Source organism: Anser cygnoides, chromosome 4 (genome assembly GCF_040182565.1).
Source record: "Anser cygnoides isolate HZ-2024a breed goose chromosome 4, Taihu_goose_T2T_genome, whole genome shotgun sequence".
Classification (NCBI taxonomy): domain Eukaryota; kingdom Metazoa; phylum Chordata; class Aves; order Anseriformes; family Anatidae; genus Anser; species Anser cygnoides.
The window spans coordinates 2,011,527-2,034,848 of NC_089876.1; the positions used below are offsets into that span (position 1 = coordinate 2,011,527).

The 23,322-nt window shown below is 40.2% G+C and overlaps 1 protein-coding gene across 4 annotated transcripts in view; it reads left to right on the top strand.

Moving 5' to 3' along the window:
• The first annotated feature begins 297 nt into the window (after nucleotides 1–297).
• The window catches only part of ALMS1 (ALMS1 centrosome and basal body associated protein), a 37,086-nt gene continuing 14,061 nt past the window's right edge, over nucleotides 298–23,322 (top strand). For 2 of the 4 annotated variants that reach the window (XM_066997059.1, XM_066997060.1), the window contains exons 1-7: nucleotides 298–1,438; nucleotides 2,124–2,254; nucleotides 9,089–10,841; nucleotides 11,934–12,059; nucleotides 13,832–14,002; nucleotides 17,676–18,871; nucleotides 22,261–22,375. In XM_066997059.1, coding sequence (XP_066853160.1) covers nucleotides 514–1,438; nucleotides 2,124–2,254; nucleotides 9,089–10,841; nucleotides 11,934–12,059; nucleotides 13,832–14,002; nucleotides 17,676–18,871; nucleotides 22,261–22,375 — 4,417 coding nt within the window. In that variant the 5' untranslated portion in view covers nucleotides 298–513. The remainder of the gene's footprint in view (nucleotides 1,439–2,123; nucleotides 2,255–9,088; nucleotides 10,842–11,933; nucleotides 12,060–13,831; nucleotides 14,003–17,675; nucleotides 18,872–22,260; nucleotides 22,376–23,322) is intronic. The other 2 variants (XM_066997061.1, XM_066997062.1) reach the window with 2 other exon arrangements.

Genomic DNA, 23,322 nt, shown 5'->3' on the forward strand with positions numbered 1-23,322 from the left:
ACTTCTCAAGATCTTTTGGAGACAAACCCTTGAGTCCGTGCAGCGTGTCATGCCGCCAAGTGGAGATGAGTGCTCCGCTTTCCACACAACAGGAGGCAGAACATTCAGCTGTCTCCAGAGTAGCTGAACCAAACCAGCACCTGCAGACTGTTTCACCTGACTGCCATTCTGATAGAGAGAGTCCCATGCTGATTGCAAAACATGCTCAGGATCTGCTAGTTAAAAATGAGTTGAGAGATGTGAGTAGCAGCTCACAGAGACGGACTGCCAGTTCCTTGGCTGGAGTTAAAGGTGAAATAGAAGTTGAGAGAGGATCACAAACTTCGAGTGTGGGTAGTGAGAGAAATAAGGCTCAGGAAAGTGATTCTCAGATTGGATCTGGTGTATTGCAGGAAATATGTAAGCTTTTGGCAGAGGCAGAGGTTATAGCTGGCAGCTGGTGTGACCCTGTCTTTTCTGCTGCCTCTTCTAGAGAAACTGGTGAGTCTTCCCCAGTGCTGATTAAAAAGGAGGATGGCCCCAAAAGATTCTGGGTTGGAGAAAGACAGCGTCCTTTGGTTTCAGAAGATACTGTCACAGGATGAGACTATGACCCAAAGAAGTATGCAAGAAGAGGGATCGGTAATAAAGCCTCTGGATTCTCACAAAGGCAATTTAAGATGGGAAAGTTCTTCTGATGTCAATTTGCGTAGCAGTGAAGAGATGATAAAGGAGATGACCAAAGAGTTTAGGATGGGGAAATCTGTAGGAAGGTCGGAGCCAGAAGGCTGCAGCAGTGTAACTACAGACAGAAATCAACCTGGTCTCGTCGCTGTTGCACAAAGCAATGCAAGTAGTGAACTCAGCACTGAAAGAATTTCAGGGTTGGGGAATCCTTCTTCATCTGAGCCTCACGGCAGTGCTGCCAATGTTCCAGGAAGCTTCCAGAGCTTGTTGTCTAAAGCTAGTGTAGCTGGAAGCAAGGCGGGAGGTATGCAAGAGAGTGATGGCAGTAGCAGTGGAGATTCCCTTGCTGCCCGCGTCAAAAACCTTCTGAGGAATCCATCTTCAGTGCCTCTAGACAGCATCACTGATATCGCAGGAAGCTTCCAGAGCATGTTGTCAAAAGTGAGTGTAGCTGGAAACAAGGCAGGAGGCATGCAAGAGAGCGATGGCAGTAGCAGTGGAGATTCACTTGCTGCCCATGTCAAAAGCCTGCTGAGGGATCCTCCTTCAGAGCCTCTAGGCAGAGTCACTGATGTCCCAGGAGGCTTCCAGAGCATGTTGTCGAAAGCGAGTGTAGCTGGAAGCAAGGCAGGAGGAATGCAAGAGAGCGATGGCAGTAGCAGTGGAGACTCGCTGGCAGCCCGTGTCAAAAGCCTGCTGAGAAGTGGATCACCCGCAATCCATGCGACACAAATTCTGAGTGGTGCGGATGAAGAGGAGAGGAAAGCACGAGGTAATGAAATAGCTCAGTTGTGTTTTAGCAAGTGTTATATCAGAATGGCAAACCTTTAATTTAGGTATATGTTTACGGGATTGCTTTGAAGTGCTTTTGAAATGAAGGGGTATGGGCACAGGAGGACCTTTTCCACTGGTTTTAAAGGTTCATGCCACATATGACATTATGTTGCTGATATCACATACCACGTTATGTTGCTTATGATAAGCTTTAATGGGACAAGGCTTAATGTTCAATGTCTTTGTCTCCTTATGTAGGATGAAAGAATAGGATAGAATTGTAGTTTACCAGTTTGGATACTTCTTTTGCCTAAATTGTTACTGTGGTTTTGTCCACATAGCTATTAGAAATGTGCTAGTTTAAGTACTTGGGAAGGGATTGTGTAAGAGTGTTGGCTTGAGCCTGAGGCTGTAAAGATGTCAGAACCAGGCAGTTGGTTCTGGATCCATTTTTCCAAACAAATGCTCAAAAGGTCCATTTTGACTCGTATTCCTGGTCCGTCTGTCCAGGAGTGTGTTTCGTATATTCAAACCACTGTATTTGATACTAATCTTTGTTTCCTTTGTTGGGGTAGTTAGAAATGCATAGCGTAGTTATGACTTTAAATTATAAAACTGTTGCTATGTATGATGAGCAAAAAAGAAAAGTAATCAGCTTTCTTTATTATGTCCCTTGTGTGTAGCATGGGTGAAGCTAAAGCTGGCCAGCCGATCTCAGGAATCTGTGTCAGACTTGAATGAAGAGGACCGACAAAGAATAAAGGAGATAAAGGCGGAGCTGCTTCTGAGTGCCAAGAAATCTGGACTAGCCAAGGTATGAAAGAGAAACAGCTGCTCTGAAATTTTGTCTTCCCTTCCAGCATACAGTGATGAATTATATTTCTGATGTTTTTGAAGACCGGTGGATAGACAGGGAGAGGGGTGCAGATGAAGTTAGTGGATAAGCTTGTTTCTTCTTTGGGCATGGCTTAGTCTGGACCAGCTGTAGCACATCCTGTTTTTTTTCCTGTTTTTTCTTTTTCCCAGCTGATAGTTGGATATCTCAGGGGTAGTACTAATACATAACTGAAGATGCTCTGAAGGAAGGTGTGATGATCTTTAAGGTCCTTTCCAACCCAAACCGTTCTATGATTGTAAGGTATGAAGCAGAGAGACACGGTCAGCTATTATGTGATGGGAGAAATGCACACTGCTCGTGATCCCATTAGGTTTAATGAGTTCTGCTTTTCACAGAACATTTACACTTGTTGACAGTGCCTTGTAAACTCCTCCTTTTGTGGAGGAAGGATGTTGTACAAGATGACTGGACATGAGATAATGCTGTCTCACGTCAAGCTTTTAGTGGCTGTCTGTGTGTCCCAAGGTAGGCCACTGTTCTTAGAGGGTATTTTTAAACAAAAGAATAAACTGGAAAAACGTGGAGGTGTTTGTATAAGATGAGTAGGGGATGGATGATCTTTTCATGCAGTGAAGGATAGAATGTACTGAGTTACTGGAAGAGAGACCAGATAATCAGGCAGAACTGAAGATAATTGGGGCAGTTTCTGAGAATATAGAAACGTTGCATGTGAAAATGCAGTCATTACCTGTCCTTAATCTGGTGTTCCAGACAACCATAGAATCACAGAAGGGTTTGGGTTGGAAGGGACCTTAAAGATCACCCGGTTCCAACCTCCTGCCATGGGCAGGGACACCTCCCACCAGACCAGGTTGCTCAAAGCCCCATCCAGCCTGGCCTTGAACACTTCCAAGGATGGGACAAATGTCTTTAGCTTTAGTTAGTCTTTTTTTTCTTTTCTTTTTTTTTTTCTGCAGACTGACTGCATGCCAGGAAAAGCAGTAGTTTAGGGTAGGGGGAGAGTATGATTCATGTGTAGCCCATATTTGCGTTTACAGTTTCTTTGTCAAGAGCAGTGTTGGTAATAGAGACATCAGCTTCAAAAAAGCATCAGACCAAACTTCAGTTATTCAGGTATTGATGTAATCTTTGAGCCTGAAAAAAGAAAAAGGAAAATAAATTTAACAATTTTATGTACTTTTGGAATTTCAGACAAGAGACTCTTCCCACTTAAAAATAAAAATAAGTAAATAAACCCACAAATGTCTGCTTCAGTCTGCTCATCAAAAACTAGAGGCTCTGGAGCTATTTTCTTGAGCTTTTAATTCTTGCTAGGTCGCAGCTTTGTCCCTAATACTGACATGTTACAGTTTGGAACCAAATAGGTCTACCTTTATGAGACTTAGTGTTGGCTATGAATTGTTTTGTCCCAATGTAGAATAAGAAAAAAAAATACCATTGTTTTGTAAGTCAAGACTCCAAGAAATTACTTTTGGCTTAACTACAACACCTTCTGCTTTGATCTTGGAAGCATTTTTACTCTACAATAGCTTTAATTGGAGATCAAAAGTAGTTTTGAATTTGCAGAATGAAGGTAGATGCTTTTTTTTTTCTTTTTTTGTTATACTTGAGATAAATGTTTGTTTCCCTCCAAGGAAAACAATGTCACTGAAAAATCCAGATTGTTGAAAATAAAACTATTTCACTGAAAAAAATGCAGCCAGTTTTATTGCTGACAAAATAATCTACTATAAGTTTAATGGAAACCGTTCTGTAAAATACCTCCTGAATTTACAGAGCGAAGCTGGCAATGTGTTGACTCAAAAAGAACAGAAAAATGATTATGAAAAGATATTTTCCTTCTCCTAAACTTTAAAGATTATGAATGGCAAACTGTTCCTAGCACTCACGCAAACAATTCTTTCATCAGATCGTCATTTTTATTTAGTGCTTCTGATGCAGGCTTATGACAAATATTCTTTTTTAGAAAGTTTATATGCTGCCTCTCATTTTTTATAGGTGAAAACTCAAGAAATGTACCGCTGTGATATTTTATTATTTCTAGCAGGAAAGATGTGAAGCTTGTCTACTAAAAAGAAAATGCAAGTAAAGAGCAGGACAATTTGGGAGAGTTCTTCTCAGGGATCATCTGAGTATTGTTCTGTTCTACGTTTGGGATAGCGTCTGATCGATTGCTGTTTGTCATTTGTGATGTGTTAAATAACAGATGCTCTAAAAAAGAAAAAGCGTAAGGGTTTCTCAAGTTCTAGTTAAGCCGAGTGTTTTAAGGAGGTGATTGGGACATACGCAAACGAACAGGCTTCAAACATGTATTGAAGTGCTCAGCTGAATACTGCCCCCGGAAAGGAGCATTCTATATAAAAATGACATTTAATTTTGAAGATGCATTTCTAATAGCAAGCAACGCTCATGACTGTAACTCAGAATCTGAATTGTTTTCTTTGCTTTCTCTTCTGTAAAACTGACAAACCCTGCCCTGTGCATCTGTTTTCTGTGCACTTAATTGGTGGCGTCCTCCTGTCCATTTTATAGCTCTTCCATTATACACAAGGTGAGAAATAGTTTACTCATGTGCTTATAAACACTAAATCTTGGCAGGGCTGTTTAGGGATAGATGGCAAACATGGGACTTATACAGCTTATTTCTTAAACTTCATACTGACTCCATTTCCAGTCGACTCTTCCTAAGGGTCTTAACTGGTCCTTCAACGAAAGGGAAGGTGCAGGGCACTGGGCTTCTTTAGGAGAGTATCACAGGAGCCCCAGTCTGTGGATTTATTAACTGAATGTTATATGAAGGTGCCTAGGAAATGTTAAATTTTACGTTGTGTGGAGGTAAACCTCGTGACACTTATCCTAAGTGTCACTTTGGGTAATTTCTATATCTGTAGCCAGATGGGAAAATCTGAAGACTTGTAGGTGCTGTTCTGCGCCAGGTGTATTGTCTTTCAAATTTAACCTTCTTCCTGTGCCTTTTGCATATGTGCATTTCTTTCTGTGCCCCCTCATTTGGGCTGAGGGGTTTCGAAATGATGTTGGATGTAAGAGAATTTCAACATACTAACCCCATGGTTTCTTTCCATCTAAATTTAGGATCTTATTACTCCACCTATATTCGTGGGGATGCGAAGTAGCTATCACTTGATTTACCTACGAGTATTCTCCCTTTGCATTCTGTATTCTTCCACTATATACTGTATTTTTCCACTCCTTGTTCTTACTTGCTTTTTCAGGAAGTTCACTGAGTTGTAGCTATAAATTTGCACTGCATTCTCTTGTGGATCATATGCCGTACAGATCTTTTTTGGAAAGATGACACATAACAAGCACAATAAAACATGTGAAAGGCTTGGGAAGATGAGTTTATAGCAACTGCTGTGCTTGCTTTCAGTAGGAGTTGCTGCATTCAGGCGGTTGAACTGGTACATGGCTCAGGGAAGAGATGGGCTCAGGAGCAGCCCTGCCCTGGCACAGAAGTGCCCCGTGTCCTTACACACTTCTACACCCTCTTATTGTCCCTCCCAGCCACAGGAAATGCAGGGACTCAAATAAACTAATGCACTTCCTTGGAATAGGTAAGGCCACAGAAAAGTACTGCTTTGGAAGAGTAATCCTAGCCTTGGAAGAGTAATCCTAAGAAGAGTAATCCTAGCCATTCAGATGCGCTACTGCACTCCAGGGATTTTGATGTCAATTTTGGATGCTGATGAAACTGTTTGTCTTGTCTTGCTGTTCCCAGCTAACCACGATTGCCCCTGACGCTAAACCAATCTGTCAGAAAGAGATGGGCTGGAATAATGGAAGAGGGAGCTGCTGTCTAGCATGGCGTGTGAAACGTGGGTTGGTATTTTGCGTCAGGAGGGGGAATAAGAGTATGATACCAGGTTTAGTTCAAACCTGATTAAGTGAGAAGAATCTCTGTGGATAAAAAGTCACTCTGGAATTGCAACAGCTACTTGTAAAAACCAGCGTTTCCTTTGTTTTGTTACTGCCCTTACTGAAGGTGCCCTCCCTGCAGCCGAGCAGTTAGCAGATCAGGGGAGCAGTTGCCTTAGTTTGCTTCAGGGCAAAGTCTGTTGCAGGTTTTGATCAACACTGACAGGAAAAAAAAAATAATACTGTGAATGGTAACGTAAGTTTTTCTCAATTATACTTGCAAGCATTTATCTTTGTGCTCTTAGATGAACAGGTTTTCCGCATGCATCTGGGAGTGTGGTGTTTTATTCACTTGCTTGTAGTGTGATCATGAGGTATTTGCATTTCTTTTCTTCCAAACTGCCTTCTTACACCAGTCAGGTAAGTTGCTGCAAAGATGAGCTGCCAGCATTTTGGAGCTTCTGCTGTAATGAGAAAAGCCTTAAAAACACAGGTCTCTGCCGCAGAGAGAGGATCACATTTTATTTGTCCATCTGGTTTATCTCTGTAAGCCCCTGCAGATGATGAATGTTCCTTGCTAGTGTCTGTGCTTTGTAATGAGATTTAAAGCGTTTTCAAACTTCACTGATATATTTAGACACGTTTATTTGTGTTGTTTGGCAAGTACCGAGAGCCACTTGTTGAACCCTTTATGCATTCTCTCTCTGTATGGTATATTTAATGGTTTGTCTGCAAAAGGTGTAGAGAACTCAGATTTCATTTTGAGATGCCAGAAGGCAGCACAGGCTCCGTAGAAAGCAGGGGCTGTAACTGAGGAGCACGCCCTGGGAATTGTCCCATTAACTGCTGTGTAGGTTTTCTGCCTCATTAACAGGTGCTGAAAGGCAACACCATCTGAGGAGGAGAGTATGTAAAGGGTAGGGTGCGGGTTTTTTGACTGATTCTGCTGTTGGGCTATAGCCTGTGTTGCTTTAATTTTATTTACTTACTACAGCAGTTTGCTGTTGATTGTTGATGGTGGAGCTGTTTGGCTGGTGGCAGTGGACCTTGAGGTACAGGAGAATATGGAGCAATGAAGGCAGGAGAATAGGCTGCAAACGGTTAGTAAAATTGGGCAAGAAAACCAAGAAGAAAGTTAAAGTTATTAGTTTGTTTCTTAAATGGCCGTAAGCAAATAACTTAAGACTCAGAATTTTATACTGCTGTGTAAAATACATGACAGAGATGCCTGAATGTGGGTAACCAAATAGTAGGGTCCTAAACGTAGTGGCTGTGATAGAGGGGTGTGATATGGATGTGGGACAATTTTCATGGTCAGACAAAGACGTAAACGTAATTTAGCCCCAAATTTATGAACAAGGACAACTGACAGTGGACATCCTTGGTTTTGGCTGGATTAGTGTCTTACCTACTGCTAGGATTTCCTTATGCTGTTTGCAGTATCCAGCAGTTTCAGCAGCTTTCAAAAAGAATGGGGGAAAAAAAGTATTTGTGGCAAATGTGTCTGTTTTGATGGGAGAATGAAAATGATCTGCGCCTGAAAATTGGGAAGTTTTTACAAGCTATAATTTGCCTTAAAGAGTAAATGAAAGGTCTGATTGTTTTCAGTCATATTTTAATTACTGTCAGCAGTGGGTGGTGACCATAAAAAGATTTATTGTAGGTCTTGTCTGGGAAGTTGGCATGCTTTTTTTAAAGGAAAACAAAAATATCAATTATGGAAAATTAAAGCTTTTCTAATTAAATATTTTCTCATGCTTTTTAAAGAACATCTCTCTTTTTAAAGAACGTTTCTTCTTGCCTTTTGATTGAGTTTCTTTGACTTTAGTTCTGCTTCGTGAACGCTAGAATCAAGCAACTCATGTGCGAGGGAAAACATTTAATATAAAAGTTCTACTTTATATTGTGATAGTTATGCCGTAGCAAAATGTCAGATTCCAGAGCATCCCTGTAACCTTAAAATGTCACAACACAGTGCTTCGCTTGCGTGGAGTTTGTTTGGACTCTGCTCCAAACGAAAATATTTTTAGCTGCCTGCTATAACTGATTTCGTGGAGGTTGCCAGCATTTAACATCACGCACTTGGTTAAGGCTTGAGCACTTGTAATTGGAAGGTAAAGTGGGGGGTTCTGCATTGTGTTTTGTTTCTCCATGGAGCTATTAAGGGACACCTTTCATCAGAAACTTAAAAGATCACAGGTAGTTAAGCTTGTGTGTAAAATCTCTGTCCTTGGAGGTCTATGAAATTTGATGAGACAAGTCCCTCAGCAAGCTGTCGGGATGTTGAATTTACCCTGCTTTGAGCAGATCAGACTGGAGACCTCCGGTGGTCTCTTCTGACCTAAGTGTTTCTGTGATTGTGTATCTAACTGGTTATCTTTTTAACGATTAAAATAGCACTGAAATTACAAGGCTATAGTGGTGTATGTGTGTGTCTAAATCACTTTGAACTTAATGAACAAATATGCATTCCAAGGGTAGTCATTTTTCCTAGTACATTTTGAAGTAGGTTTATGGTAAGTGTTCAACTGTGTACGAAAAAAGTTCATAAAAAGGTAGAAAGTTTTGATGTCATAACAAGCATCAGAGCCGACATCTGTAATACAACTTTATAGCTTACAAAACTAAAAGGTTCTAGCTCTTAGGATAATTAAGTTGCAAATACTTCTCAACATCACTCCACTCACTGATAAACAAGAATAAAACTGTTAGCTAATTTGCTAGCACTTAAAATAAAACAAATTTTTAATTAGTTGCATAAAAAATGAGTTCCAGAGAAAGCGTGTGCTCATTTGTAATTACAGACTCTCGATTACTGATAGCACTGCTCTTTCTCTGAATTCTGAAATCCTGATGTTGGTGAGGACAGAAAGCCGTCCACATAACCTATATCAATTCTTCTGTGTTTTTCAGGGTGCACGGAGTTGCGGTTTGGAAGCTGCTTCTGGCTATGGCTGTAATCAGGAACAGGACATGGACTACTTCAAAGCTTTGAGTGACAAAAGATTTCATGCTGACAGCCAAACACAAGCCTCCAGGACTAAGGAGCTTTTAGAGTCGAGCTTACAACAAGTCGTGCCTTTATACAGAGCTAATCCTCCTGATCATTGCCTTCTGAAGGATACACCCTTTAAATCTCCGAGTGCTGTTCAAACGCCTATCTGCAGCCAACATCAGCCAGTTGCAAGTAGTCATTCTGCTGGCGTCGTTGGACTTCACTCACCGTTGCAGAAGGAACGGGACGGATGTGTGGTGAGGTCTGCAGCTGCTTCTGATGTGCAAACAGAAGTCCATTTACCAGCTCAGAAAAAGCTGTCTTTTCCGAAGTGTTCCGAAGAGATGTCGAAGCAAATTACCTCTATCACCTTTTCATCCCGAAAACGTTTTCCGTCGCCTCTGACTTCCATGGCACTCAGTGGCAGTCTTAGTGGAGATGGTCTCGATGGGTTAATGCCTTTGGAGGTTGGTTCTGCTAGCGCTGAGGAACAGAGACATGGCAAGCAACATTGGGAAAGATCTAAGGCTTGTCCTCCTTCAAGTCCAGTTCTCTCTGGCTCACGGTCTGATGAGATGGCATTTACTGCTGACAGAGCCAGGTTTCATCGTGTCTCTGCTGGCAGTGACAGAGCTGGAGCTTATCAAGAAACAGACTGTTTGTCAGATCAGGATTCTGTAAGCATCCGTGCTGATGAGAGACAGACCCTTAGTGCAAAAAATCCTGACATTCTGTCTCAAGATGTGACTGAATCGGGCAGGCACAGTGCCAGAATCCTGGGGCTAGACTCTGCTGCAAGATTCAGTCAAGGTACGAATGGGCTTTCTGAACCCTGTTCTGTAAACTCTGATCAGCAGGAGGAGAGCAGCCCGCCTGGCCGCATCCAGTTGTGTGAGAGCTTAGAGGATTCCCATCCAGCCATACAAACTGATTTGCTGAAGGGCCAAGTTAAGCTGTTGGAAGAAGAGCAACATCCTTCTGATGCAGTGCCTCTCATTCAGAAAGAGGCTTCCGGAGAGCAAATCGGTGCGTCTCGCCATTCGTCTCCAGATGAGGTTTTCACCACCATGTCTGTGTCTCCTTCATCGCCAATTAAGAAAGTGCTGTCTTGTGTCCACATAACTCTTTCCCCAAAATGTAATAACTCAGAGCTGCACAGGGACTTGAATACTGCAAATGAGATGAGACTGGGGGATAAACCTGAAGTTAATACCCTACCAGTGCCTTTAAAAACTCCAGAAGCTTTATTAGAAGCTGTTTCTAAATTACCAACTGCTGCCCTTATTCCAGAAGATCAGAGGGGTTCATCTTTCCCCCTGCCAGTGTCTTCAGCAGATCACTGCCTGGTGCTTTCCTCTGTTCCAAGCACAGCAGCCCAAGAGCTGCCTCCGCAAGGCAGTGAGAGCCTGCAGGCCGTGGGTTCAGGGGGGTGTGATCTGAAGGATATCTGCAACTCCATAGTTCCTGCAGAAACTGGGAAAAGCACCTCTGATGCCACCACCCAGATAACGACAGAAAGTCCTGAAAAAACAACCTTTTCAGCAGAAATTTATGTTAATTCACAAGACAGTGAAAATACTACCCATCAGTCGTCTCTCCAGAAAATACGTGAATTTCCCCAAAATACAACTTCAGCTCTTAACAAAATTTCCTCTTTCCCGAGGCAGGGTGGTGAGCAAATCAGTGTCTTATGTGTAGTCTTCCATCTGTTCAAGTTTGAGGTATTTATGGGTAGTAAAAACAAAACCGCAGCTTTTTTGTGGAAGTAACATTCTCGAGATAATTCTAATATTGATATTTACAGTTCATATGAAACGAACCCTTACACTTGGGATTTACAGTCTTGTTGGTAGGGAGCTGTATCAAGACAGTTGTGGTTCAGTTCAAGTCTATCTGGAACCACATTTGTTGGAGACAGGCTTGGTTCAAGAAAAAATTCGGGTTTTGTTTCTAGGTAACTTGATTTGGTTCACTGCTTACAGCTTAAAAAAGATTAGTGGTTGGATGAAAACTAAGAAAAATGTGCCCATCACTATTTTAGAATGAAATACATAGAATAAAAGAGGGTATGTGGGGCTTTTTAAAGCTTGACGGAGGAATATGGATGTTGCAGTGTGGTTTCCCACACTGATGTTTTGTACTACAAAAACTGTAGGTTTTGTACTATTTTCCTGTGCTCTGGACTTTGTATCTCTATTGTCAAGGTGTTTAAAATGGTGTAGTTGAGAACAGATTACTTCATTACATCAGAGTGCAAAATATGCCAGCTATTTGATCAGCTGTTCTCTTCTCTATTAGAAGTCAGCTAACGTTTTGGTCCAGACATTTGTGTGTGTTCTGTTATAACAGCACACTGTGTTTATTGACTCAAGAGACAGATATCGATGCTCATTGTAAATGATTTCATTAACCGTGGGTCAATGGAGGCTCTGTGGATATATGAGTTGTATTTTTATTTTTTAAGCCAGCGTTTGTCACCCTAGTCACAAATTTAATAATTTAATATTGATCTTTGAGGAAAACCATTGGCAAGTAAGCTATCTTTTCTATTTAATTGACAGTCAGTCTTCTAACCCATGGGTAGGTGTTCATTAGATACTTAATAATTGCAATTTATTTTCCTAAAGAATATGCTGTTTCTCGAGATTTACTGCAATGACCACCTTCTGTCTCCTTGCATCCTGATCTGTTACTTTTATCTTCAGCTGCATTAAAGGATTAAATCCTGACTTCTGTTAATTGCTGTGCTTTCCATCCCTGCAGATCAGCCGTTACTGCTGCCGTATAAACCTTCTGGAAGTACTGGGATGTATTATGTTCCTTATCTCAGAGCAGGATCCAAAATTTCTCCAGTTGGATCAGAAACTAGCATTAAGAGCTCTCACTCAGGTACTTATTTGGCTTAGATGTTCCAATGTGAGATCATGGTTGTAGTTTATGGGTCAAAATATATCTATTTTGCATGCAGAATTATCTCAGTTTAGCTCAGAACTCTTCTCCTAGTTTAGAGGAAGTGTGCTGATTTTAATAGAAAAATGTCTTTGTTCACATTCACGCCACTTTATAACACAAAGATATATGAGTCCTGACTTAAGGTTACGGTTTCAAAGTCTCTGATGAAAAGGATGTTCTCATTCTGTTAGCAGGGCAAAGAAACAAGGCTGAATGTCTTGGAACTTGATAATTCTTTACTTTTCTCTGGGAGTTACTGTTTAGTTTGGGCTCTTTCACATCTCTGCCAGTTCTCCTTCCTTATAGTTCCTTTCTTTCTGTATTTTCTCTCTCTCTCTCTCTCATATTTTTTTTTAATTTGCGATTTGTGCATTCTGAAATACCAGGAAATACCGCAAGCATTTCTGATAGTAGCTTTTTCAGTATTGAATGTCCTTCCTCCATTTTCGAGGATTCCAGTATAGAAAATTCCTATAAATATTGCAATTTGTAACTGTGGTTTAAAATACAAACTAACCTCTTACCACCCCATCCACCTATCTCTCAGTAAGAAACACTTCTTGTTTAGTAGAGAAAAGGATGATCTAGGATTAATAATCATCTTGTTTTTTTTAAGTTCTCTTCTATGTGTAAAGAACACATCACTTAAGCTTTGTAGGTCTTACTTTCATGTTGTTTTCAACCAGAGCTTTTTGACATCCAAAGTTATTTGTAGACAAAATTAATATTATAAAGATGTCCAGTTCCTATCAGATGTGCCCCAGGGGAGTAGGTTGGTACGGCGGCGACAGTAAGTGCACAGGTTAGTCACTGTAGCCCCAAGCTGTGCTTGCAATTATTTGTGTCCCTGCTCATTACCTCCTTCCAGTCTGCCTCTTGTAGTATGGTCAGAATGAGAGAAACAAATGCGAGGCAAGTCTTGTTTTCTAAAAATATGCTAGATACAAAAATTCAGCATGCATACGAGACAGTGCAAGGTTCTAGAAAATGCAGAGCGGAGTTAAAAACAAATAAACAAACAAACAATCCCCCTCAACAAACTAACAACAACAACAACCCAACCAAACAGTAGTTTTTAAACGGGCTGCTGGGATTCTTAGCTCCCGAGTTGTAGCTGAAGGAAACTGGGTAAGTCTGCTGAATGTAGCCAGGTGGTGTTGACAAGGACAATAAATCAGTTAGGGGCCGTTTTAGGTTTCTAACATTAGGACACAGAGATACAATACCAAGAACTATGCTGCTGTTGTCTTGAATTCCTGTTTAGAGGTTATACAGACCTGGTCTTGTCTTCTAGCTGTTCTCCATGGCTATTCTGAGCTCAGAAAATAGGCATTTACATCAGTCAGTGAAAACGTGTGGAATTTAATTTGAATCGGAGGGAGTCTGAAGTCCTGTGTCTGGCTTCCTAGCAGACTTGTCTAATGCTAATTTTCTTGTGTTCTTTTCTGCTCATTAGTAGAAAAGGTAAGTTTATCTGCATCTCACGGAAGAACGTTGTCACCAAAGTTTGTGGAAAACAATCCTGCAGTGCCTGCTGCCTATTAGTCATTAGATCTGCTCTCTAGGGATCATGATTGCTGGTTTCTGAATGTACTGGTACTGATACTTGGATAATAGGCTTTCTTTCAGACATCTTTGTTGTGAAATTTCTGTATCTATTCTTCGTGTTTCCACCTTTTACTCATAATTACTGCCCTTTCTTTCTGCAGGATCAAGTGATGCTCATCCCTCAAGGCTTCCAGAAAATGTGCTTGGTTTCAGAGATGATAATCCTCCAGACAGTACGGCTATCAAGCATAAAGAAGGAATGTACAGTAAGAGGGCGAAGCCCAAGCTAGCCTGGGCTGAGGAACAAATGATACCCCTAGAGGCTGCCCCAGGTAGTTATCATGGTGGTGTTCTTTTTTTTTTTAAAAAAAAATATATATGTATATATATACATATATATATATATATATATACACACATACATGTATTTTAACACATGTGAATGAAATCACATCAAAAGAACTAGGTTTTAGGATCCATGGTGTTTGGTCTTATGCTACTGCTTATACTCTGCCTGAAGATGCTAAATCTGACTCTTTTTTCTGTTCTCCATCTCTCTGCTTCTCCCTGACTGCCCAAATACTTAGAATCGTAGAATCATTTAGGTTGGAAAAGACATCTAAGCTCCTCTGGTCCAGCCTTTAACCTAATACTGCGAAACATGGACATTTCTATTTGCTAGGATTCCAGTAGCTACAGTTCTTATTAGGGCCTTTTTTAAGATTATTTTTCTTTTTTAAGGCACTCTGTTAAGTTTGTGAAGTGCAAAGCTTTCTCTTAAGTATGGGAAGGATGCAAATGTAGAAAATAATAGAAGTAAAAGCACATGGGATGGCTCAGTATATTGGGCAGGAGCTTTGTTCCTTCCCACAGATACACTGATATCTTGTGATGTCATGTGAAGTATCTCTGTAATGCTGGTATTTAACTGAGTTTCTATTTGATTTGACTGATGTCCTTCTTCCTCACCATCCAAGAAGGTTAATGGAGGAGTTCCTGAGGGATGAAGGTCAGGGTTTATACTACAGCAGCCGACTTTAAGGCAATCTTGCATTGTTGGAATGCCAACAAAACGAAACGACGCTGAGCTAACTAACGGTTTTGCACTGTATCTCATGATAGTAGCTAAAATTAGTCCTGATGGACACTCCTTTTGTACAAAACCTCATGCTGCCATTTTGAGTGTCTGATAAACTTCCTCACGTATGAGGAAGGATGAGGATTTTTGTTCAGTTCGGGAATTGCATCTTGTTCCTGGGCAGAAGTAACTCTAAACAGAAAACGGTGCTGTGGTTGCCATCTCTCCTAGATACAGCTCTGAATTCATCAGGGCAGGTGTTTATCACAGAGTACATGTGCTAAGTCAAACAGAATGAGCAAATTGCAAGAAGGTAATGTAACTATGGATACTAATATTGGGTGGGACCAGAACCATGTGAACCGCATAATGGATGCCGAATGACAGGGTTCCTGCTCTTACAGGCAGAGTCCCGTACAGTATTCTAGGGAGCCCATTTATTTTTCCTAATACCATGTAAACTCACCATATGAAGGTGCTTAATGGAATATGTTTTTGAAATGCATTCCATTAAATAGAACAATCATACTTCAGTATGATTATTTTTGTTGTTTTAAGCAGAGAGCTCAGTATGCCTGGGATAAGGTCACCCCGTAGAGCTGCGCTGATGTATCGATAGCGATTCCTGCTGATGACTTCAGTTCTTCCATTTAGAAGGGATTTTCTTTTGAAGTGAAGCTTTTTTCTTCAGAATGGAGATTACATTATTGATATTTCCAGAAGATAATTTAAAATATTTCTGTAAGACGCTTAATGTCATTATTTTGTATTTGCTTTTTTGATAAACCTGCATAGGATCAATAGTTGAATTAGTGCAACAACGACAACATTCTCTTAACCTATTTATTTGAACAGAAGAAATAATTCTCTGAACACTTTTAAAATGCAAGGATACAGAAAAGAGGAATAACTTTTTTTTAATATAAAAAAAAAGCTTTTTTTTTTTTTTTGCTGGGGGTAACTCAAAACAGAAGATGAATCTTGGGTCACAGTGTTAGAATTGAAGAAAGACTGCATGTATAGAAGTAGCTTTCCAAACAAGAACCTGCAATAAGAAACAAAATGCTGCGCTGGAGCAGAGAACCATTTATGCTGTCTGTCTGAATAGCCTGGGTAAAAATGAAACGGGAGCACAACTGTTAATATAAAATTAACTAAAGGTATTTTTCTGTAGGAATGATGGCCTAAAGACACAGGCAGGAAAAGAACTAAGTAGAAATAATCTTTTGTTAAAACAGTACAGTTGAAAGCTTAATAAGCAAGCTTTCTGAAAGAGAACTTGCATGTTTAAAATCTTCTGACTCTTTCAACTGTATTTTTAGCAGGCCTAATAAAAGATTACCTCTACCCACAGAGCTTGTCTAGAGCTTAAAATTCTGCAAGTTATTTATTTTTTTAAAAAAAGTTTCTCTATATAAACAGCTTTATTTTTTGTCTGTTTGCATTCCTTCCGTTTTGTCGGTAACCTTTTTTTTGTAAAATACAGAAGTAACAAAAATTCTGCATAGTATTCCCAAGCCTAATCTCATTAGTCAGGAGGATGTGGAGGAATGTTCCTACATAGGTACATAAACATTGACCTTGTATGCAAACACAAATTCCTCTCATTTCAGAGCTAGTGAGACTGGGTGTGCTGTTCCTGATCTTAACATGACACTGAAATGTTTCTGTGATGAGACAGGGAAGGGAAGATATGCAAGGAAACAAGTGACTGAATAAAAGTAAAATTTATGAAGCCTGTGTTAACAGGATAAAATGACATAATTTTATCGTAACTCTTTCTGTGCTTGTCTTGCATCACTATTTCCCATGTGGAACTGAGGTTTTATAAAACCCTAGCCTGTGATTCATGATGAGGCAGGTAGGCTTTTCCTCCTTTGGGTGGGGAAGGGCTTGGTTGTGGGACTTAATACCCCTTTTGCTGAAACAGCAGCAAATTTTTCTTTTTTAAAAAAAAAAGAAACAAAAAAAACAGTTCTTTGTTACAATTGCAGAAGGAGAGAAATGAGAAGATAGCTTAAAACAACAAAACATTTTGGGGGAGAATGTTGAAAAGCCAGGGAAAACTAATTTGAGTATTTGAGGACTTGAGAAATCCTTCTGGCACTAGGATCTGTAGTTCCTGCTTTCTTCCTTTATGGATCCTTGACTATATGATTGTATAACTCAGTCTGTTGTACAAAGAACGTAATATGAAACATTTTTACTTTTTATTTTTTATGGTTTTTCCAGTTTATTAAAATGGCTTTAAAGTTGTCTTTGGAGTATTTTTCTGCTAGAATGTGCTGCATGCATACTTAATGTGTGTCTGTTACAAATGAGTGAATAGTTGTATTCCTGCATATAGTGCTCTGTAATTTCAAGTTGTAGCATATTCTTGGGGGATTTCACTGCTGCTTTGAGCTAAAATGTGTTATTTGAGCTTGAATAAAAAGCAGAGCTAGGTCTTGATATACTATCAGAAATGTTTCCAGGAGCTATACAGGAGGGGGTATTGGTTGTCTTGTATATAGTGCTTTTCTGAGTTAAGAGGTAATATTCAGGCATAGCCCTAGGGGGACATTTGTACTCCCTGGGCGTTTGTCTGAAAGGCAAAATGAGCTGTGGCTTCCTGTCATGAGTTTCCATAAATGTAAGGTTTCCAATAATATAAATTTGTCCAAACTTTGATCTCTGTGATTACATGCAGCATATCTAGATTCCTCCTTCAGATTCAGTTGAATCCAGTATTCTCTTGGGTTCCGGGTTGCAAATGATAGAAAATACTACTTACGTACTTTTAATAATGCTAAAACTTCATTCCTAAGTGAGCTGCGTTTTGGGAATGGGAGAGTTGAGATGAAAATCACCCTGTTTCAGATTTGCTGGTTTTTATTTGCTTCCTTGTAAATGAACAACAACAACAAAAGGATTTTCTTCTGTTGCAGAACACGCGGATTGTTTAAAGTCTGTGAAAACCACTCACTCGGTCTTCAAGTCTGCCCAGTTCTACCTTCATCATCCCATGTCCATGCGTGAGAGCTCCTTCCAGTCGAACAGCGAGCTCTCGGAGGACGGTTCTGGTGTTGGACGTGCTAGACCTGCCTCAAGTGCTGTCTTCCAGAACCGGAAGAACGCACATCGCCATAAACGTGTTTTCTCTGCCCGTCATAAGAGCGATGGTGAAAACGAGTTCTTCCCGCTCGCTGCAGAAGCAGATTACAGCAAGAACGAGGATCTAAACGTTGGTATGTCTCCGGAGAGTGAAATGTCTGGAAAGGAGCTGCTTCAGCGCGGCAGAAGAGACGCAGAACAAAAGGCAGCTAGAAGTTATCCTTTAACCTGTAGCCAAACAACTTGTCTTCGTGAGAATGTGGAGAAAGACCTGCCGCTGAGACAGAGAACCCACTCCACCGGTAGCTTGGATGACCTCTGGGTTAAGTTTCTGGAGCGCCAGAAGAGGTACCAGCACCATGATTTTAGGGGTAACGGTGAGCTCTCCCTCGTTGAGCGCCTCGATCGATTGGCCAGGGTCCTTCAGAATCCGATTAAGCATACGCTAATACCAGCAAAATCAGGTAAGAATGTTTTTGAAAGAAAATACAAGATAAGAGAGCAGAAGAAAGTAAGGCTGCCAGAAAAGAACACGTCTGAAAGTACCTCGGAGCCTCATGCAGCATGTGTTGAAGAAAGGGCATTTATCAACCATGATGAAAATAGCTTTGTTGAGCTTAGAAAAAGTAGGTCAGAAGAGAAAATGATCTGCCACATGAATAAAATTTTGGAGCACCAGCAGTACTTGGAAACTCCTAGTGACACTTCCTCAGAGAGCAGGCTTAGTAAAGATCATTGCACCACAATAAGTTCTACCATCTCTGAATCAGATGGGGTAACCCAAACAGAGCTGGAAACTGTTACTCAGACAGAGGTGAGCAGTTCCATTTCCACCATCGACACCGCCAGGCTCATCAGGGCTTTTGGGCATGAAAGAGTGCGGGTGTCACCAAGACTTTCCCAGCTTTATTGCACCATCAACCAGCAGAAGAGTCGCTCTGAAAAGTGGGACAAGGGAAGCAGCAAAGCAGTGGGCGTAGAATATCCCAAGGTTACTGCTGAGAAACACAGGAAGCGGAAAGAGACCCAGGTATGTGATCAGTTAGACCAAAAGATAATTTTAGCTAATTTTTACAGGCACTCTTAAACTACTGTACAGCAATAAAGTCTCTGTTGTTACTTGGAGAATCACTTAAAACACACAGTGGTAGGCTTCTATCTTTGATAGCTCAAAAGCAAGACACAGTCTCTTTTGCCTCTCCAGGAATAAGGAGGAGCTCAGAATACCTTAAAACATCAATCCTGCTTCCTTTCTTTCTGTTCTTCTGTGTCTTTTTTCCTCTTCCTTTATTTGCCTGGGAGGTAGTCTTGGGAAACAAGATGCTGCTCTGTCTTATTTCTAGTTCCGTGCAGGTTCTGTGCTTTTTGCAGTCCTGGTAGAAAGTTCAGGTTGCAGCTTTTGACTGAATACTGCTACCTAAGTATATCTGGGCAACAATAAATACTGTTTAATAAAAAGGATCAAAGGATTTATATGAATTTTATTATTGTTTGTCTATTTTAAATGTTGGAATTTAATCAACATCCGAGTGTTGGCTGGTTGTAAGTTTCTGTATTTGGCAGTTTAGGCACATTAAAAGAAAGCATTTGGCCTGAGAGTTCTAGACAAAAACTCTGGAGTAAAGCTGTTATGAAGCTGAGAGAATCGTTCTGATGACTTCAGCTGAATTTGTACGTGGCCTCCTGCAGGAGAAATGAAAATTAATTTCCTGAAAGGCAGCCATGGTACGGATTTGATGATTATAGAAAGAAATAAGAGTTCTGGAGTTCTGTAATATACATTAATGCTGAAAAGTACAGGAACAAGTAGGAAATATTTCTTCTTTTTTGGTGGAAGAAAGTGATAGTGTTATTGTTAATAATGGGTTTTAGAGAAACAAGTTAGTTTTTCTTAATACAACCAACTAAATTTGTCTGTCAAGTTACTGAATGCAAGTCTGGGAAGAAAGACTTCCAAGGCTAAGAATTGTTTTAAAATATTTTTATTAATATTGCGAAATAAAACAGTCAAACTTTGTAACATTAACACTGTTAATCAGCACACTGACTGTCTAAATATCAAATTAGGATCCAACATGCTGTGCCATGGTTGTAGCGTTGGGAAGTTCGTAGAATCAGAGAATAGGTTGGGTTGGGAGGGACCATAAAGATCATCTAATTCCAGCCCCCCTGCCATAGACGGGGACCCCTCCCACCAGACCAGCTTGCTCAAAGCCCCATCCAGCCTGGCCTTGGGCACTGCCAGGGATGAGGCATGATGATTTTATTCCATATTCTGTTTGTAAGGCTAATCCTTCAATGTCTATTTAGACCTCAAAAACAACCTGTAGTCTACTTGACTTTGAAAACCACCTATGAGATAGATAACAGAATCCGGTAATACTTACATGAGAATAAAGACTCACTGTTCTCAGTGCTTGGTGTTGCATTGAATCCATATGGCTCTTAGAAAGTGGTAACTTTTATCTCATGATGTGCTCTGTGTGTGTGAATATATAACCAACATACAAAGAGATGATTGACCTGCCTCAAGTAAGGATGAGAGAAAATTAATGGCAGAACTTAACTTCATGGTAAAATCCAAATGTTGGTAATTTCCGTGATACTTGGCAGAACAGAAATCAAGATCTTTTTTTTTTTTAGTTGCAAATATCTGTGGTTCAGAAACTGTTGTTTATTTATAGCAGGAGCTCTACTCCTAAGGAGACTACTGTACAAATCTTGCAGACAAGTGCTGCGCTTTGTAGCTCAGTTTTTTTTTTTGAGAGCCTATTGTCAGCTCTGCTTCCAGAAAACTTGATTGCAGCTTTTTTTATTTATAGACGCTGAACCCATCCCAGAAGGTTTTCATCTATTCCAGTTTGTTATTTCTAAAGCACTCTTAGAGCTGCCATCTGGTAGCAGGTACAAAACTAAAGGTTGTGCTATTTAACTGCTGCAGGGCTTTGAAGGCACTGCGCTGAGTATTCTGGTCCAAATAGGAATATGCATGTCGATATTCAGTACCGAATCGCTGCTTGTATTTATTTCTGCATGTGCATGTAAATGGGTTATCTTGTTTTTTTCCCTGCTTCATCCCATCTTCCCTTTTGCTGAGCAGCCCATATTCAAATTTGCTTCTGTTCTCTGAAAGAAGATACAGACCTACTACAGCTGCCTAGCGCACTGTGTCAGAGCTGTAATAGTTTTATGAAACTAAAAAACAGCTCTTCCCGGCGTGCACGAGAATAAAAATTGCCTGCTTTAAATGCTGAAATGAAATTGTTTTGCATTGAAGTGGTGGTAGCAGAGGATCAATAAAAAGGTAATAAAAAGCCTTTGTTCATTTCCATTGTGGCTAGCGTTATGAGTTACTAATAGAACACTAATTGCTATGATCAAGCAAAAACCAAAACAAAATCTGCTTCATAATTAAAAAATGAAATTGAGCAGAGTTGCAGAGGCTGGTCTGTGCTGCGCTGTTGGCTTTGAAGCCCAGGGAAGCACTGCCACTGAATTGCTGTTAATAAAGCACTACCGTTTTTGTGCGTTCTATAACCAAACAGCTTATGGACTAGATGCATTACCCTCAGAATATATTCCATTTTAAATGTCTGTTAAGTTATAACATATTAAAATAATCTAAATTCTATGGCAGTCATGCTGCTTACTCTCTTTGTGGCTGGAGCTCCTGTTTGAGTGACTGTTGATGTGAAAGCCTTCTTTCGCCTAAGCTGTGCTCTCACCATGGGCCTCATGTTTCTTGATTCTGAGTTGAATTTTCTCCACCTGGAGAACTTTTTGTAGTGAGGATCGCAAGGGTGAGAGAACTTCTCACGCTTTGAGAAGATTTTGCTCTTTCGTGCCAGCGTTGCAGATCTGGAGTTCGCTGTGAATTCACTTGAAAGAGCAACATGCTTTTCTTTCAAGACAGTTTGTCCCTCCAGCAACACCAGCCACCTCTAAAGGCTTTTGGTTTGAGAGGGTAGGAATATAGGATTCGGTTCAGATGTATCTTCTCCATCTACCCAAAGCAGAAATACCTTGAGCTTTGCAATCTTTCCTGAAAGCACAGCCAACAAATGGTCTTGGTGCTGCAGAGGGGCTTTGGACGAGTTGTCTCGACAGGCTATGCTGTCCCTTGAGCTTCGGACAGATGAACAGGAGGATGCTCAGCACCGTGCAGAATTTGATCTTACAGAAACCGTGCACTCTGCTTACGAGAACAGGGTGCTCAAAGTGCATTGCTGCATGAGGCTATAAAACCAAGGCTGACTGTTGTGTGGCACAGCAATAGGAGACACTGAGCAGCCTCTTAAACATCTAAATAACATTAGAGTCAAGGTACTGCGAATAGGGATGACTTGCTGTTTAAATCCCTCTTCCTTTTCATTTCACTTAGGTTTTTAGGAATTTCTGTTGTTTTTTCTCCCCCTCCAGAAGGCAATCCGTGTTTCGTTGGATTCAACTTCTTCAAGCAGCAGTTCTTGGGGGCCAAGCTCAGCTCTTAGTAACAAGCGACGAACACGGATGTTAAACAAAGGTGTCCAAGCAGGTGAGCTGCTGGCTTCCAAGTTTGTCTTTTGTGTTTTGCTTCTGCTTTTTATCTCTTTGAAAACATTTTCCAGGGTCTGTTGTACAATCCTGGTTATGGGTACGTATGTACAGCATTCTTCAAATTCACTTCATGTGCTTTTAGAAAAGAATGTTCTGGTCTAATTAAAATGACCCATTTCATTTCCTTTCTTGTCTTGCTTGAGTAGTAGCCAACTTTCTCACTCACTAGTAAGTTTTATTAACCTAAACTTCTGATTCATTTCAGTCGTAAAGGTGGACTGACTATTTTTTTATATTTTGTTTTCTCTGTAAGACATCTGTTACTCACAGAATGTATTTTGTAGGCACATACTATTTCAGAAGGCCTGTGACTGCAGTGTTTCACATTCCTCTTGGTAATATTTTGGATGTTATGTTCTATTTAAAACACAAGCTCATCCTGGACTGGTGCAGTTCTGCATTCAGTTTTTTCCGGTGGCAGTTTCCAGTTCCTCCATTACTTTAATTTAAATGCCAAGTTCCTACCATAAAATTGAATAGTGGTTTTGTTTCAGTCATCAGACACATAATTTATTTATTACTGCTTTTTTCATGTGCAGTGGTGGTTCAAGTTTACTCCCACACCCTTTTAATACAAATATATAATCAATACACGTATATATTTGTATATTATATTTGTATATTATTTATATATATATAACATACACACAATATATGTTATGTATTTATACAAATGTATAAATAATATGCAAATAAAAAATATCCCTGCTTTGCCTGGGGGACTGGATGTACACATCTTTAATTTTATTTAATTATCATATAGTAACAATCCCAAGTAACAGTGGATTTGCTTTGAATTTGAAGTGGTATTATAAAAGATGTTGCCTCTTGAAGATGGGGTAAAATAAGTGACCCTTCAACTCCAAATTAAAAATTGAGGGTCAC